The 18,778-nt window shown below is 37.5% G+C and overlaps 2 protein-coding genes across 5 annotated transcripts in view; one reads left to right on the top strand and one right to left on the bottom strand.

Annotated features, from left to right (window-relative positions):
* Nucleotides 1-6,245, bottom strand: part of fam78ab (family with sequence similarity 78 member Ab) — a 16,314-nt gene extending 10,069 nt beyond the window's left edge. Inside the window, exons 1-2 of one of the 3 annotated variants that reach the window (XM_015055514.1) lie at nt 6,038-6,245; nt 4,621-4,924 (exon numbers count right to left, since the gene is read on the bottom strand). In XM_015055514.1, coding sequence (XP_014911000.1) covers nt 4,621-4,883 — 263 coding nt within the window. In that variant the 5' untranslated portion in view covers nt 4,884-4,924; nt 6,038-6,245. The other 2 variants (XM_015055515.1, XM_015055512.1) reach the window with 2 other exon arrangements.
* Nucleotides 6,246-9,149: 2,904 nt separating this feature from the next.
* LOC106961643 (probable lipid phosphate phosphatase PPAPDC3) lies at nt 9,150-15,661 on the top strand. Of its 2 annotated transcripts, XM_015055516.1 has the most exons (3): nt 9,150-9,519; nt 9,637-10,369; nt 14,420-15,661. In XM_015055516.1, the coding sequence occupies exons 2-3, from the start codon at nt 9,889-9,891 to the stop codon at nt 14,806-14,808; spliced, it is 870 nt and encodes a 289-aa protein (XP_014911002.1). In that variant the 5' UTR covers nt 9,150-9,519; nt 9,637-9,888; the 3' UTR covers nt 14,809-15,661. The 2 variants fall into 2 exon arrangements, with proteins under 2 accessions (XP_014911002.1, XP_014911003.1); XM_015055517.1 differs by lacking the exon at nt 9,150-9,519 and having other exon boundaries at nt 9,528-10,369.
* The last annotated feature ends 3,117 nt before the right edge of the window (nt 15,662-18,778 follow it).

Below are 18,778 nucleotides of genomic sequence, written 5' to 3'. Positions count from 1 at the left end.
GACCAAATCTGTGATCAAATGACACAAACTGAAAACTAAATCGCATTTTATGCGTTTTCTTTGTTTCCGGCATTGATAGTAACTCATTTCAACCTTGTTACCTAACCACACAAGAAAGAAGCACTAAGCCGATTCAAAGCCTGACAGCTTAATAGTTCTGGTTTTCTTCCTACTGACTTAAAACTACAATTCATTAATGAAATATTTTGACACATACAGCAAATGACAAAGAACATCTTAAGTCCCTCTGTGCTCACCAACATTGATTACCTTTCATTCCCTGATTTGGAGGATCAGCAGAATAGAGGTGAAGCAGTGCGATGAACGGCCACACAACTTACTGCTTCTCCACCCGAAATTTACATGCATGCATTTATGTGGAAGAAGCTTTATGAAATAGATGCACCTTTTATTGCTGTGGCATGAACTCACACTGAATAATGGAGATAAAGCTAACTTAAACAAAAGCGTGGGTGCCAAAATCGGTGGCATCCCTACAATTTCTATTACACAAACTATTAATCCAAGTTATTACAAAAGCTTGTGGCGCAAAGCCCATTTTCTCTTAGCTACTCTTCAAAATGGGAAAGCCAAGAAACTCTGCTGTTTACTTAAAGTCTCTTGACTTTAATTAATCAAGAAATATATATAAAAATTTCCACATGCATAAGTCGGAACAAAAAGTAAAATATTCAAAACAACTGGTGCCTACAGGTAAGGAGAGCGCTGTCTTCGCGTCTTCTATTCAGATGGAGCATTTACTGCACCCAGCATAAAAATACTTAATGGAGACAGGAAGCACCAAACAGTGAACACAGGTAAACCGTGGATACCTCTACCCACTCCGGAGCTGACAACCCAACTGTGGAAACCACCGCTAGTGTACACTTCCTGTTGTTTGCCTTTCCGGACAGAAACTCAAGCTTGTAGTTTTGGAGATTTGTAAGCGGTGCATGTATTGTGATTACTTCGAAAGTACCCAGATTGAATGAATGAATTTGGAACGTTGTGCATGATTTTAAGGACTTGACAGGTTTCCTTCATGGGAGACAAAACGCATATCTGCAACCACTACTAGAAACCTCTTTGCCGTTTCCTGTTACTTTGAATGTTGTAGATAAGTACAGATGCCTACAGAGTAAATGTGTCCAAGACACAGAGCAGACGAGAGTGTTTGCATTAAGAAAACCGAGAAGGCTTTTTGTGTAAAGTCTGAGCTTTAAGCAGCAGTTTCTTTTTCTTTTTATTTCTACGTGAATGCAAGTATACGCCTGCCTCCTAGCAGACGCACACAGGATGTCGAAACCAACCAAATCGTACCTCCCAATATCCCAAAGGTGCACATGGGAGTGATGAATGTGCACAGAATCCTGAGTCCACCGTCCAAAGCCAGCCGAGAAATTATCAATATTACCATCCTCAGCTGTTCTGTGCAATTACAGCATGCTAGGCCGTTATCACCACCAAAAGCAACTATGCGGTGTGAGATTCAAGCAACGAGAATTCATCTTCTACTGCATCTTGACAGTAACTTTTAAACTGCAGAAAATGGGCATGTGGGATACTTTTGGGCTGTGGCATTTGCATTTACTAAAATAACTTATTTAGTATATTTTTTTTTAAAATGTCTTCACCTTCACAAATCTAGATGTAGGCATGTCAAAACCTTTTTTTTTTTTTTACTAATACTGTGAAGGCTGGGCCTACATATGCTTGAAGACCCTGAGGAGCACAATGAGCTGGGTTGATGCACACATCACAGTTGTGGATGACAACTGAGAAAGTCCAATATTTCCAGTGGTGTTTATCTTGTCAATTTAAAAAGCATTTATTGCTCACCGTTGCCTGAATTTGCTTTTCCACAGCCTACCTTCATGTCCAACATCGTCCAACACAAATAACAATATTACAGTGGTCACAAAGTATCTGATTCCTTCAACCAACAACACCTACTGTATCCCTAAAAAGCTGTTTCTCCCTTGCATGCAATAAATCTTGAACAGAAGCGGCTTAGTGGCACAAATGAGGCAATAAATACATTTTAAAAATCCCCACAAAAATAGTCCTGCAAATACTTAACAGGTCTATGTTAATAATTCGTTCAGGGTGTCCATCACAGGGAGAGACACAAAGGATAAACAACCAATGCATGCAAAAGCATTTGGGCAATTTAGAGTAACCAATTAACTTAACAGTCCTGTTTTTGGATTGTGAGAAGAAGCTGGAGAATCCTGAGAGGACTTACTTATGCATGGCATGCATGGTGAGAACATGCAAACTCCAAGTAGACAGACCTCAGACTGGGATTCAAACTCAGAATATTCTTGCTGCAAGGCAGGAGTGTAGCCTAGACAACCACCTATAACTTAATTTGTTTCAGTGATTCAATTAATTTGAATCTGAAATACAATTAATATTCAGATTGCTTACACAGAGAGGAGTGTGTTTTAAGCATTTATTTTTACTAACCTTGGTGATAATGGCGTCCAGCTAACAAAACCCCAAATTTCTCAGAAAATTTGAACATTACATCAAACCAATAAAGAAAAAAAGAAATGTTTTTATACAACAGTTCTATGTTGTGGTCTTCACAATTAAGGGGAAGCAGGCTTTTCACAGAGTAAATCAATGACTGGAAAGTCGAGTGGAAGAAAAACAAAGAGTAAAAAGAAAAAGTTGAACAAGCAAGAGAAATGACCTTAGTCTTTAAATGATTGTGTGGCAAAGTCCATTCAAGAGTTTGGAGAAGATTCAAAAACCAAAGGCTTGTGGAGTCAAAGTGTTAAGAGTCACCACACAGACATATTTATGTTAAGCCGTTCCTGAACACTAAATGTTCAAAGTCTTCCCCGAATACTAGAAGTTGCTCAAAGGTCCAACATCCTGTTTCTGGAATAAGTCAATTTTGCATCTTATTTGGAAATCAAGTTTCCAGAGGAAGACTAGAGAAGCAGAGACTTCAGTGTGACTGGAGAGCCATGCCATCTGCTGGTGTTGATCCATTATGTTGTATGAAGTCCAAAGTCAGAGCAGCTGTCTACCTGGACATATTAACAGAAATCCCCACTTCCTTCTACATACAAACTTTACAGAGAAGCGGATTTTATTTTTGGGACGTGCCTACACTGCCAAAAGCGCCAACGCCTGCTTTAGTGGCCTCCTGTTTAGAAAACCTTTATTTTAATAATCTTATGTAATCTTTTTTATTTATTTATTTATTTGATGAATACAAATGTAGGTTTTCATCAACTGCGAGCCATAACCATCATATTTAACAGAAATAAACACTTGAAATTATATTTTTTTATATGTGTAATGACTCCATATAAGACACAAGTTCCACTTTTTGAAATAAATTAAAGGAAATAAAGTTTTTGATGACATTCTGACAGATGCACATGCAGACTGGGCGAACAAACGAAGCCGAACTTTTAAAGGCTAATCCTTCCCTTTATCCATCTCTCCATCACACACTCGGGAGAATTCACCTTTACTGCCACTGGAACAGAGGGCTCAAGGGGGGGAAAGAAACATGTTGGGCCATACACATGGGTGGGGGTGTCTGGCTCTAATCTTAGTGCTGCAGCACGCAGACATCCTCTTCTCTACAGATAAAGTATATTCTGATCAGCGTGTGGTTACCCACAGTAAATAAGACGAGAACTGCATGTCTGCTGACACAGAGGAAACAGAAGGAAGGACAACAGTAGTTGTCACTAAAGAATATGAAAGGTCACAGCAGTTATTTCTCATTTAAATACTCTCATCTAAGTGGCCATAGGCGAGAGCTTTTGCATGCTTAGCTTTGAACGTGTTAGTCATTTTTGTTTTTTCAGACAATGCAAAAAACCCCACAGGTGTTCTTGTGTAACCCAGATGCGGCAAGAGTTTCACTTCTGAGTAACATTTCCTCTGCCACGTAATTTTAGCATTACTTGTTGCACGAAAACAGGAATTCAAACCTTCAGCCAATGAAATGGAACAAAAAATAGACAACAGAAAAAAAAAAAAAAAGTCTCCCTCTTGGCAGCTGGGCTCTCACTCTTACAGTCATTCCCTGCTCTCTGTGTTTTAAGACTGAACAATTATCTTTTAAATTCAGAATACTTTTCAAGTTTTGTTGTTTTTTTTTCTGAAAAGACCACTGTAATTTCAAATATTTATACATAATTTAATCATCATGTTTAAAATTTCCAGAAAATTTATTTATTTATACTAGAATGAGACACAGTTCCAATTGGGTGATTTTCTGTTCTAATCAAACCTGGATAATGATATTAAAGCAAAACAAATAGTCTTTCTGTCAATCCAAGCACAGAAAATAAGTCAAAACTATAAGTTAAATTTCTTATTATATTTTGCCATTTAAATAATAAATTGAATAATATTTTTTATTATTATTATTATTAATACTATTGTATAAATATGTCATATAAATTTTTTTTAAAAAGTTAATTTACATAGATGAATGATTTTATTAAAACTCTTCCGTTGAGTTCAATTTTATTTAATTTCACTTTACTTTGTTTATTTTTTTTTTACTTTATATTATTTTTCCTTCATTTTAGCACCAGCACTCACTCGTCAAACGTGCCAAAAGAGCCAGGCGTGTATACTCACATCCCTTTGTTCCCGTATGTATTGTAGAACATCATGTGGTTACACGCCTGGATCCACCCGATGGTCCACGTCTCTTTGGCCGCTACAGGCGGCACCAGGAGACGCGCATGAGCTCGGAAGTGCGGCGTCCGGTAGCGCAGGACCACGCTGGACGCCTCGTCGATGCTGGTGGGGTTGGAGTCGATGGACGTGCTCAGCTCCAGGACGATAACGCTGTCTCGGAAACTCTTGGGCTTACACTTGAGGCTCTGGATGCAGCCCATTGCACTGAATTGTAACACAATCCACAAAAGCGCCCAAAGCTCTGGAGAAGGAGGTGGAGGAGAAGAAGAAAGACGCATGGAAACAGCAGGAAGAATCACCATGAGTTTTGGACCTACACGCTCCTTTCTCCCTCCCCAACCCTCCAAAAAAAAAAAAAAAAAAAGAGAGAAAAAGAAAAAGGTCTACAAAACCAAAACGCCTTTATATTTATCAAGAGTGACAAAAATTGCCATGCGTTGATCCGATACTGTCACAGCAGAGGAAGGCAAGCCAATAGAAAAGCTTCACAGCCGCAGAGCGCATGCTTTCCGGTGCGAAAATGCAACTTCACTTGCAGAAGTTGGGCATCACAACTTTTCTGATGCGTGCACTGTCAAGATACAAAACAACTGCATGGAAGGGGGGGGGGATCTAGAGGCAGTTTTGACAAGATCGTTGAGAGGCTGGTGGTAATTCTGACCTAAATTATTAAAAGAACTACTAGTGTTACATCCTGGAGTCAGATTTCCGTTTGTATAATTCATCAGAAGATAATCCGCAGGAAGACGACGAGGTCCAGCCGGTGACATGAATCATGATCAAAGATCGCTGTCGTGGATCAGTTCTAAATGAAGTGACTGTCTGAAGCATGGATAGGCTACAGTCCACATATTCTTAATTTAGAGTCCCAATTCCGCATGAAAAAGTGACTTAACGAGTTAAGACAGCTGTATGTCGGATTAAGGGTTCGTGCAGTGTGAATGCAGGAGTTTTGTCTATTTATAGCCGATTAAAAAAAAAAAAAAAAAAACAGCATGCAAAAAGAGGTGTACCTATAAAACAATAGAGTGTAATATATCCAGTGTCTTCAGTGGTGTAAAAATTCCTGGAGCATACAGGAGCAAGGCGTTGACTCGCACAGATCTTCGGTCTGAGAGGTAAATCCGTTATCCCCCTCCCGTTATTCTTCTCCACAGCGGCGGCTGCGGTAACCGTCCCGCCGAGAGAGGAGAGCCATCCCCGGCAGAGTTTAAGACTACATCGGCGACATCCAAAGGACACTGCGGGGTCAACGTTTTGCCCCGAGGTCCATCGGTAACATAGGACTATGTTAAAAAAAAAAAAAAAGAACCCCACTAAAGTCCGAAATAAATAAATTTAAAAAATGACAGACCTAATCCAAACAATGCGTCTTGTCACATTGTTGAAGCCAGTGGGTCGTATGCTAGCATTTCGGGTTGTTGTGCAGCTGTTGGAGTGAAATTCCTGAACGAGCTGTCAGATCTCTGTCACCGTCCCATCGTAACAACGGCAGGTTCACCCCGCTGCTCACAGAGCCGCCGGAGAAGCAGCTTTATAAGCATCTCCATGACGACACTTCCGCCTTGAGCAGTGAGCACGATGGGAAACGTAGGCATCATGAGATTCAACATAATTACTGCATAATAGACAGCTCTCTCTCTATTTTTTTCTTTTTTGCTTTCAAAAAAAAAGTACCACATGACGTACCGCATAATGTAACTTTTTTCCCCCTTTTTTCACGTTACAAACCCACTAACTTTATTGTATTTGATTGAGGTTAACAGAACAACATGAAGTAGCATATATGTGATGTGAAAGGGAAACGATTTTCTAAATCTTTTAGAAATAAGAATATAAAAAGTGCTGCAGGCATTTGTATTCAGCCCTCCCGAGTCAATACTTTATAAAGTCACCTTTCTCTACAATTGCAGCTCGAAATGTCTTTTGGGGTATTGCATAACCCTAACACATACTGATACTTTTGTCTGTTGTTCCGTATTATTAGCTAAATGTGGCCCTATTTTAAATAATTCTGAAAAGCCAAATTATTTTTTTTTGTTTTACAATGTAAGAAAATATCAGATATTGTGAAATGGTGGTGAACTTTATATTTTGTAAACGTTTTCAGTTGTGATCGCTGAAACTGTAACAGGCCTATTTTGTCCAACCTGCTTTTAGAAACCTTAGTTTCTAAAAGCATAATTTAAGTTCTAAATTTTATTTACACCTAGGTGGGGCCTATTTGTTAAAATTTCCATTTTCTGTTTAATACTATTATACAGGAGTGAAAGTAGGGGGGGGTACGATAGGGTACTGTGTACCCCTAAAAGATTTAGCGGGGGTACGCAGTACCTGCAAGAGAGGGAGGGGCTGTCTGCTGTAAAGAATCATTGTGCAGCCGTGAGTTCACCCACTAATCAGCCGTGAGTGATTAGTTTTTCAAGAACAATCCAAAACACGATTTAATCAGTTAATAAATAACTTTTTTCTCATTTCATATTGTTTCTGAACTCTTCGTGCTTTGCTAGAGCAGGGCTGCAACACGTCGATCGCAGAAGGTTTTGAGTCAATCTCGGTTAGGTGACAAACTGAGACCAGCACGTCCTCCTCTGACTGGCTTATCAAAACGTTCATAACTTTATTAAAGAACAACAACAACAAAAAAAAAAAGGTCAACAAAACGTGTTCAAATTAATGACCCAACAAAAATAATAATCTCAGTAATTATTGTTTCAATAAGGTGTTGCGCAATTATATGCGTTTCGGTTCCATTATCAAAATAACTAGCAGAGCAGGAGTTTAAAATTAACTAATCAACCACCTTCGGGGTGGTTGATTAATAATTAATAATTGCAAAATAAATATCAAGCCTGAAAACCTATCTAATGACCAAATGTAATCTGTGCTCGGCTCGAGGAGCGAGCGGTTGCCACGGCAACCTACAAAGAGAGAGAGAGAGAGTAAAAAGGTGCAAGTGGTTTACAGTTGATCACCTGTGCAGTTATTTTACCTTTGTTTACCTTTGCTGTGGCTCTTTACAGCTGCTGTAGTTTCTGAACGTTCAATAAACGACAAACTTGGACTAATTACCTCGTTCTTTGTGAGTATACGTCATTTACAACAAACATCAAACACGGTAAATATGTTTCATTAAGTATTTAACAAACAAATGGCTTCTACCGAGATAATTATGTGAAATTAAATTAATTGTCTAAAATAAAAAAAAATAGTTTGGTGCTGTCGGGCTCAGAGTCTGAGAGGCTTTTCCTTTATCAAACAATTTTTTTTGCCTCTTATTTAGTGGAAATATTGATGTTGAGACTTTCTCCAAAGTAATAACCTTTTTCAACCTTTATAGCTCCACTGTTGAAAATGAGGCTCTAACGTTCACAAATGACATTGAAATAAAATCCAGTCCAACATCTGCTTTGAGGTGATTCCTCTGGATCCTGCTGGAGGAAAAACATCCCAACTTCAGAAGATGAGCTTTAACCCAACAGAGCTCTGTGGTTCCTCCTGTCAGGGTGAGAGTCAGGGTGAGGAGGCGCCATGTTAGGAAGACGAAGATGAAGCTGTTGCATCTTCAGAACAAACAGGTCATGATGCTGGGCTACTGATAATCCCTCTGTCTGGACACAGGATCAACATAACCAGTTTAAAAGCTAAAATGAATGGTTATATGCCAGACATGGAAAACTGGGATGTACTCCATGCCATGATTTTCAGAGTTTAGGTCTCATGGCATCTCAAGGTGTCGACATTGCAGCCAGTGGGCTGAAGGAAATACAGCTCCATTCTGTAACAACGCAAGAGCTATAAGCAGCTTTTATCGCTTTGCAAAAGAATTAATCAGCACAGAAACTCCAAAGCACACAAAGAAGCAATTGTAATATATAATATACATTTGTCATAGTAACCCCAAGAATTTAAAACTACTTTCACCCCTGCTGTTATAAATTCCTAACTTACTTAGTTACTGTCAAAAAACCAAGATGAGATGTAATAAATAATAAATAGGACCTTAATGTACGTAAATATGTCTCCTGAAGTATTAAAATACCACACATTTATTGAGTAAGGACCTAAATCACAAACTAATTAAAATTCAAAGATTGTATCATTTAAAATAATAATAATAATAATAATAATAATAATAATAATAATAATAATAATAATAATAATAATTTCAACTGTTATTCAATTAGTTCTTGATTGCTTTACTGCAGATCAGCAGGACATAATTAAAACTGTCACTGCCTTTTCAACCAGATCCTAACATGTGATTGGTTAAGCTGCTCGTGTTGACCACAATATAGCTAGTCACGCCCATTGTTTACGATGGGTAGGGTTAAGAAATACAATGAAGTAACATTGTAGAAATTATTAGAGAAATGGTGAAATAATTTAAAGAATATTTGGTTTGGAAAATAAAAATGTGTTTTAAGCGTGTTAAAATTTGTATTTATGATATAAATTATGTATTTGTTCTATATTCCAATAATAATTTACCCTAGTTATTATTTAATGACGGGTTTTTTCTTATAAACTGTGGTATTTGGAGATCAATAAGAAATGAACCTATGAGCTTTGTGATGTGTGTTTTGGTGTTTTTTTTTTTTTAAGCACCTTGGAGAACTCCGCTTTACGTCAGGGCGCACCGCTTAATCTGAATCGTGGTTGTGCGTGAACTACGTCAAATCTGCGCAGTAGCACTAGATGCAGCAGCAACACAGCTGCATTGTCTTTTTCCTTTCTTTATGCTCTCTCGGATTTTTGCTACATCCAGAATATGGCGACTCGCTCCCAGGATGTGACAGGTGTGATGGATGCTGCGGGGAGGATCTGATGCCGGAGGTGAGACCACGAGTTTCTTTCACATTTTACGCTGAGCTGTGCTGTATTGTTGTGCCTAACTGAAATGCTCATGTTGATCTTTTTTTGTTTTTTTTTGTTTTTGTGCCCATGCTGTAGGTCGGGTTTCACGGGATTGGCTGGAAGCTGATGCCATTCAGTAGCTGCGCTCTGCCGGTCTGCGTGATATAAACAACATGGACATCTCGCATTCCCCACACACTAAATATAGCTATTAAGGCCACAGGAGGGGGAGGACTGGTGTTATTCCGAGACAGTGGGCCGTCGTGGTGAACTCCAGCCACCTGAACTACCTTCCGAGGATTTATCTTTTATTGGGCCCTCAGAAGGAAAACTCGATTCTGACCAAACATGCCCTCGGCGAACAACGTGAGATCCAGGGCGCGGGAGAGGAACAGCGTCCTGAGCAGACCCGAGTTCATGTCTCTCAATCATCAACCCCTCCGTGGCGGCTCCGGGCCCCCGGAGAACCGCTGCGGTCCTAAACGCGCGCCTCAAACCAAGCACCAAGCGATCCAGAAGAGCGAAGAACCTACCGACGGCGGCAGCAAGGACAGAAGAGAGTCCACCAAGATGCCAGAGGAGGACTGCATGCAGCTCAACCCTTCCTTCAAAGGGATAGCAATGAACTCCCTCCTCGCCATTGACATCTGCCTGTCCAAACGAATGGGGGTGTGCGCTTCCACGTCGTCCTCCTGGGGAGGCTGCAGGTCCATGGTGGCCCTGCTGGCGCTCACGGGGCACGGCATCACGTGGATCATTGGCACTATCGTATGTCTGACACGGAGCAACACTCTGGCTGGTCAGGAGGTCCTGGTCAATCTGCTGCTGGGTAAATAAATACCACATCGCATTCACCAAGTTGCAACACGCCGGGTCATTATTTGGGGGGTGATTCTGATTCACATCCACTTTTTGCCGCTTTATTTCTTTGTCTCGCTCATAAATTCTTATAAAATCTGACACATCAACTAAAATGTTTTAAGTTAAAACCTTTGGTTTAATACAAGGGTTTATTATAAGTGTTATAATCAGAAATGTTTCATTGTTTCACAAAAACAGAAACATGGGTAAAAGCGACGATTAATGATACTGATTCTCCCTCTGTGAGCAGAAATTTCTAAATTAAATGGCATTTTTAAATAACACACACACACACACACACAAAAACAATCATTTTCACTAGGTCACAGTTAAGTCAAGGATCAGGATAGGATCCTTTATAGGCTCTACATATTTTTTCTATATTTTTATGAGAGAAAAGCATACATTGCAAAGCGACACCAAAAGCTTCTTATGCTGAAGAAAAGCATTCCACAGCATGATGCTGCCACCACCATACTACATCATGGGAAAGGTGTGTCCAGGATAATATGCAGTGTTACTTTTTTGTTCCATAGATTTTTCTGATGTAAGTTCAATTTTAAGTCTTATAAGAAACACGTTTGCTCTGTTAGGCTTGTGGCAAACTGCAGTTCGAAATCCAAATGGATTTCTTTCAACAACGGGTTTGTTTTTGCCCTTCTTCGACAAAGGCCAGATTTGCGGATTGCACGTTTAATAGTAGACATTAATTAATTAGTCATTATTCAAGCTGAACTGTGGTACAGGGCAGCTCCTCCAGAGTTGCACGGTCCTCTTCACTGCCTAAGTGATTGATGCTCTTCTTGCCTGGTCAGGTTGGTCATGTTAAAGTAGGTTTGCAGTTCCTCACTCTTTTTATCTGAATGATTGATGGAACGCTGCTCTGTGAGAGCTTCAAAGCTTCTGACATACTCCTTGTGTGAGTCAGTCAGATAAAAAAAAGTCCCATTAAAATACATTAAAATTTGTTGTTGTAAAAGTGACAACATGTGGAAATGTTTTAGGGATGTGAGTTTTTTAGAAATTCCATGCCTGTGACATGCTCAAAATAATGCAAGCTCCAAAATATTGCAAGAACATCTTAAAAACATTCAACCGTAGGTAGAGTGAGATCTTGGAAAATCCCTTGTTTTTGTGTGGTTTTGATCCCAACGTGTAAAGGCTTCAACAATCTGTATAAAGTTTGTAAATTCAATATTTGGAATATGTGAATGAAGAGAAATGTACTTGCACGATGAACAATAACTCTTGTATTTAGCTATTTAAAAAATATGTTTATTGTCAAGAAGCTTACTATCTTTTAGAAAGTTCAGTTTTATCTCAAACAATTTTTTACTTTGAAACTTCAGCGTTGCTTACTGCTATACATTAAAAGCTGCTTAGATGACTTTCAAAAATATTTTAGATTTTTTTGCAAAGGACTCAACACATAGCTCAGACAGAAACAATAATCCTGACATTCCTAAAAAAAAAAAAAAAAAACTAACCCTACACTTCAGAGTTCTCAACATCATTCCCATATTTGATTTATTTTGGAAACATAAGATGAACATCAAACTAAAAATGAAATATTTCCCAATTACAATAATATATTTATGTCTCATATTTGATGCTGGGTTGTATGCGTAACCTTAATCAAAAACTTTAATGGCTTAATTTTGATCCGGCAGAGCAACACATGCGCCTGGAACCTGAGCAGTGAAAAGCCAGCTTGCATTATTTCATTTTTAGCTTATGTCATGTTCAGACTCGTAAATAATTTTGCTTTATTAAATGTCTTTTTTTTTTTTTTACCCTGTACCACAAACAAAGCTTGATCTTTTCAGAATCATTAAGACATCTGTGTGTTTGTAGTCACATGTTTGCAGTCAAATACCCAGTCTCAGCACAAAATACAGATTAATCACATTGAAAGTATTACAAATCTACTCACTGAGGCCATGCTGGAACTGATTGGAAGCCAACAAATCTCTGGATTTGGGACACTGTTGCATTGTGTTTGGGGTATTATTTGAGCTCCTGTGCTTGTTCATTATTATTATTATTTTTTTTTTGTTCTGGAGAAAATCCACAAGCAGAAGCGACAGTAGTGGGGAAGTAATATTTAATGGTGGCCGAAAGTGTTTTCGATTTTATATATTACTTGATAACACTGTCATTTCAGAGTTCAGTTGAATATGATACACTATTTTATTTTATTTATTTATTTTTTTTTTTGCAGTTGTGTTGTTTTGAAACAATCACTTAACTTTTTATGCAGAGGTTTTTGCATTATTATCAATCACTGTAGGTTTTGAGGAAAACACAGTAAATATTTTATTCAGTTTTATTAAAATTTCTCTAAATTTGCAAAAGCATTCAATTTTCTGAGTTAGAAAAAAAATGCTTTTTATAATTCTGAATGAACACAACATGTTTGCACTAATTATAATCAGGTTGTATTGAAAATCTGTTTGTTGGAAAGCCATGCATTTTTACTCCTCATGTTTAGGTATTTTTTTAAACAAAAAATGTAATATCTGAATTTTTATAGTGAAATTGAATATGTGAATATTTAGTTATAAAAACCTCCTGAAACCGCATTTTGAATGCCTTGCAGAAGCACCTATATATATAAATTATATATATATAAATATATATTCAGTAATTTCACTTAACTCCAATCCAGAGCCACGCGGCATTCTGGGGGATCTAAGCTGTTTAAACTCTCACGGCCAGCTTAGCAAGATTTGTGGCATTAGCTAACTCACTCACTCACTCACTCACTCTTTGGTTACCTAGCAATAACCTGTTGAGTAACATGTGTAGCAACAGTTTAAGCTTCCCCCACTGTGCCTCATTACTGCTTAAAAATAAACAACAGCGGAGTGGAGTGAAAATTGCAGATGAAACAGGAAAGGTCATAGTGCCAGTTTGGCACTATTTCAGATATCTAAAACAAACAAACAACAACAAAAAAAATCTAATTAAATATTATCAATACCGACTGATATGAGACACTTATATTGTGGCACATTTTTCAGCCCTATTCTGTTTTGGATTAAGGTTTGTACTTTGACTGGGCCATTCCAACAAATGAATATGTTTTGATTTAAACCATTCCCTTGGTTTAAATCTGGCTGCATATGTTCGGTTTCTTGTGGCTGGAATAGATAGCATTACGAGAACGCTGAATCAGGGCACCAAACCCAGTTTGTCAAACAGTTGATTTTAAGTGTATGACGACGGCAGACTTGAAGTTGGAGATAGCAAAGGGGCCATGGATATTTCTGGGACTGTCGCTGAGTTATAAAAAGACTCTACAAATTTCCGGCATGCGAACTTGGAGCAAATGTTGCTTGGTGTTATTGTATGCCACACTGGTTATTCTTAGTCACCAAGATATCTGTTTACACATGTATTCCAGTTGTTTTCAGACTCAGCAGGATTGCGAGACCTTACAATAGTGAAACAAGCACACGCAAGAAAAATCAGTATTTCACTTGCAGTTATTTTTAGGAGGTGTAAAGCAGGACATTGTACAGCTTATCATAGCCTATGTGACAGTCAGATTACTGCTTCCATGCTTGAACAAATACATTGATCGGTAACTTGAAATATTCCAAGAAATGAGAGAACTGTTAAGTGACATTTATCTCAACTGAAAAACAAGGGAATTAAAAAATAGAAATGCTGATAAGATACACAGAGTGAAGTGTTACAACTGACTGCATGTCATCTGTTTTAACCATTTACTATTCTTAGACTGTTTTGTTGCCTGTTATTTTCAGCAAATCTGTGTTTTTGCTATTTCTAATACAGTATATTTTTCCACTTGTTTTGTCATTAACATTGCATATTGCATATCACAAATTTTTTCCAAGAAAAGGTAAAAGGAAAAGTCAGATCTACCGTCTATGTCGTGGATATATATAAACTAACGACTCCCTTAGTGGAAACATTTATGCAGTGAAACTCTTTGAACACTTTATGCACAGCATTAAGATTTTGATTCTTCCACTCTCGTTTGTTCTCGTAGCCCTCATCCTTGACGTCATGACGGTTGCTGGAGTCCAGAGACTGGTGAAGCGCAGAGGACCGTGGGAGATGGCGCCAGGCTTCCTGGATTGCGTCGCCATGGACGTGTACTCTTTCCCTGCCGCTCACGCCAGCCGGGCCGCCATGGTCTCCAAATTCCTGCTGTCTCACCTGGTTCTGGCCGTGCCGCTGCGCATCCTGTTGGTGCTGTGGGCCTTCCTGGTGGGCATTTCTCGAGTGCTCCTGGGTAAACACCACCTAACTGACATGGTGTGCGGCTTTGCTCTGGGCATGTTTCACTTTAGTCTGATGGAGACAGTGTGGCTGTCCTCAAACACCTGTCAGACTCTTATATCCATAAGTACACTCAGCTGGAGCCCTTTTTATTGAGCTTTGCTCGGCTTACATGACGTTGCAACTGATATTTCAACTGTGCAATACTGCAGACTTTGATCTTTGGTCTAAAGGAGCTATTTATGCAGCAGTAGAGAGGTTTTACTAAGCTGTGACCACAGAAAGCTGATATTTTGGATGCAAATGCTGACTTGCATGCAATAAGCAAAAAAAAAAAAAAAAAGTCACATAGGCCCCTGGCCCCTTCGGGATTTTCTTACAGCTTCATAAATTCTAGATTTAATCTTTAATCCCCCAGTTTTAACAAACATTGAAGACAAAAGAATATGAAAAATGTTTATCCTGTTTTTGGTTGTATCAATCCTCCATTCAGTTTTGCTATGACTCATTCTTGTTCTTCCTTTGATTTTTTTTTCTTTAACTGACACCGTGCTGAACAGTGTAGGGAGTTGGTTGCAGAATATATCCAACATTTCATTATTCTTATTTGGCACTGATGTAATATTTGTATATTTTTGATGGATTCTTTTGCACTTTTTATTGTGAAGTTCCACTCTTTACCCTTTTTTATGCAACTGATTTGAACCATTTATGCACAGATGCCAAGGAGAATTCAATACTTTTCTTGTACTTTCAAAACCTAACCTTACAAATGGTATTGGTTTGTCATTAAAGGCTCTCTGCCTCACTGAAAAGCTGCAGCGTATGCGTGCATATGAAGTGTGTTTTGTTTATTTTCTTTCTTACTTTTTGGTGGAACTTGTTTGATATTTGAAATGAACAATGTATAGTGTACATGAGTTAGCTTTGTACTGTGCAGAAATCTGTGTACAATGTTTACACTTTGTTGCTGCATCTCAAAAATAAAACCAGATATACAGTTGCAAAATATGTCTTTGGGTTTTATCAATTCTGTGGCACAAAATTTCCAATAACAAAAACTGTTTTTTTTTTTGTTTGTTTGTTTGTTTGTTTTTTGTTCTGTTTTTTTTTTTATTGCAGAAATGATTGTGACTTGAGTTTCTTGAGGTTTTACCAATCCTATCCAGGAATAAATATGATTAATGAGATGTTTACCCAAATCTTAGTGGTTCATTAGAATACATTCATTTGCTTCAAACATCACATGCACTTCACTGCATCACATGTGGTTCAGCAGGGTCAGCAAAAAAAAGAAAAAAAAAGATGTGTGGTTAATTGAAATCCTATAGTTACAGTACCTTCTCAAAGCTTTCGCACAACTTGAAATGTATGTGCCGGAGAAACAAGCAGCTGTTTAAAGTTGTCCCTGAACTACCTTACGTGCAACGTGAGATCTCTCTACCATGTGGAATGTTGGACATGAGCAAAATTGTATTCATCCATACTAACTTTCAAAAGGGAGAATTATTTGTTGACCTTTGAACCGTATGTATGAGGGGTTCTGCTGACGTACTTCTTATCAACAGTGAATTTCAATCTGCTGTTTCTTCACACCTCAATTATACTTGGGACCCAAATATTCACAAACTAAACCGGACCTGGACAGAAAAGCTGTATTATTTCACAATCACACAAAAGAAGCAGCACTAATGCAAGGCGTTGTGGTCTTTAACGCAGTTATAATGAGGAACTGAAACTCCTTATTCTACTTCCTGATCCTTTACAGAAATTATTGCATTACAAAGTTGTCTGCCAAGTTGGTCTATTAACAAAACAAAAAAAAGTCCAATGTAAAATTGTTAGGTTTTGTTGTTGCAACATGATAAAAAGTGAAAAAAGTTCACATCCTTTTGAAAATGTTTGTAAGGTTCTGTAGTTATGATGAGTCAAAAGAGACAGAGTGTTTCCTCGTATGTTTTACAGCAAAACGAAAAAAATTCTTTTCTGAAAAGTCTTTTCAAAAAATAGTTGAGGGGATCCATCATTGTACAAAGATGATCCATCAGTGTCCAACAACTGAGAACATTTCATAGATAAACCAGAACAACAAACAGTTTCTTCCAAACTAAAACATAAAAAGATAAGCAATTTGTAAACAACTTGTTAAAATTCAAATTTGCTCTAAAATGCCAGAATTTTTGCAGCTCTGTATGAACAGAATGGTTTGTTTCGGAACATGTGTAAGAGTTGTTGCTTCAAAATCAAGGCCTTTCGGCTTGCCTGGTGTGCAACCAAAATATTGTGCCTCTGGACTATTCTGCCGTGTGCATGCAGTCAGTGTTCACAGACCCCACATGTCCCTCTGTTGTGTCTTTCTCCTAATTTTGAGCTGTGTTTCAGTTAGATTAAGGTAAGATCAGACTCAACAACCTTTAGGTGCCTCATACCTTTGAGCATATCACATCTGCTGTTCTATGCATGTTATTATGGTTACTATTAAATTTTTTAGTCCTGTTTTCACAATATGGCTAAAATAGCTATATTGTGAAAATAGCCATATTGTGAAAATATATGGATGATAACATCATCCTCAATGATGTTATCAATGGGGATGATCCTCAATGATGTTATCATTGGGGATGATCCTCAATGATGTTATCATTGGGGATGATCCTCAATGATTACTTTTTGGGGATGATGTTATCATCATCCCAATGATGATGATAACATCATTGGGGATGTCTGAATTATTTAATCATCCCCAGTGATGTTATCATTGGGGGTGTGAGCATCTCCAATGATAACATCAGTCCTCTGTTATAGATTATCCATGAAAATACAATAGTTTGATCAAAACTCCTTGTGTGATTTACAAAAGCTGTTTGAGTTTTAGATACCAGTACAGCTTCCAGATAAATTACAATTTCGCTGGTTGGAAGAGAGTGCCCTCTGGAGGACAGTGACAGCTCTCACGTGGGATTCTTGGAGTAGTTGTTTTTGTGTCATAAAAATATTGTCAGTGCTGGCTGAAAAAAACATCCAATAATAATAATAATAATAATAATAATAATAATAATAATAATAATAATAATAATAATAATAATAATAATAATAATAATAATAGATTTTGGTAAAGCTGTCTGAATGCAATGTTGTCAGACTGTTCTCTATTCCAGCCTGCAGAAAATGAAAAAAAAAAAAAAAATAAGGAACTTATAAACAAATGTACAAAAAAAAAAAGACAGTAAAGTTATGTCTTATGTGATGTCACCCAAGGACTGGTTGCATGAAAACTTATTTTTGAAAAGTTAGATTTAATCTAAATTAAATATGTTTAAAGCAAAATACATTACTTTTTTTTTAATCAAAGACAAACTAAATCTATGAGTTTGATTTTACAGCAAAGTCAGTTATGGAGTGAAAATAGTCTCAAAATTTTCACTCCATAGTCTGTTCATTAAATTATTATATACTTATGTTGCACATGATAAGAAAGTAATAGGTTCTCTTACTCTTCAAACTACCAGCATTTCTGCTCAAACATGTATGTATTTTAGCTTAGTTTGGCATCTAAGCTTAAACATTATCTTTCCAAATTATCTTTGGAAGTTCTTAAGGATTCCATTAAGAAAGCCAAATGATATAATTGGAGCATCTGTGTGTTTAATACAAAGTTGAATTTAGTAATATCATTCAGTTTTATCTTTGCTAATGTCATTGCATACTCAATAAAAAACATTCAGTTTGCAGAAAAAAAAAAAGACCAAATAAGACAAACTCACAAAAACAAACAAACAGTTGACTTTCACACCATGGAAATCTCCTCAAAAACGTTTTAAACTCATCATCATCCATTCAAGATATCTGTTTCCTTGAATGGATATCTTGAATGGATGTGGTAACTTTTTCTACCACACCCTTCCTTCCACTTAACTTTCAGTTAACATGATTAAATACACTTATCTCTCAATGACCCCAAGGGTACCATTGACTGCATTCGTGACATCTGTAAAGTTAGAAGTCTTCCCCATAAATGTGTAAAGCATAAAATGCATAAAATAACTTCCCTGCATTAAAAGTCTTTTTTTTATTGGTCTAATGTTTTGTTGAAATTTTTTAATAAGCCATAATCAACATTAACAAA

The sequence above is a fragment of the Poecilia latipinna genome, unplaced genomic scaffold, assembly GCF_001443285.1.
Source record: "Poecilia latipinna isolate Pla-1442-1.1 unplaced genomic scaffold, P_latipinna-1.0 Scaffold1318, whole genome shotgun sequence".
Lineage (NCBI taxonomy): Eukaryota > Metazoa > Chordata > Actinopteri > Cyprinodontiformes > Poeciliidae > Poecilia > Poecilia latipinna.
The sequence above is the reverse complement of the archived record's forward strand: the minus strand, read 5'-3'. Positions and strand labels throughout refer to the sequence as shown.

Bases quoted from the DNA above. Each gene is read 5' to 3' on its own strand.
- LOC106961643 (XM_015055516.1), top strand. From the start codon at position 9,889: ATGCCCTCGGCGAACAACGTGAGATCCAGGGCGCGGGAGAGGAACAGC. The intron at 10,370-14,419 runs GTAAATAAATAC...TTGTTCTCGTAG, and splicing joins CCTGGTCAATCTGCTGCTGG to CCCTCATCCTTGACGTCATG.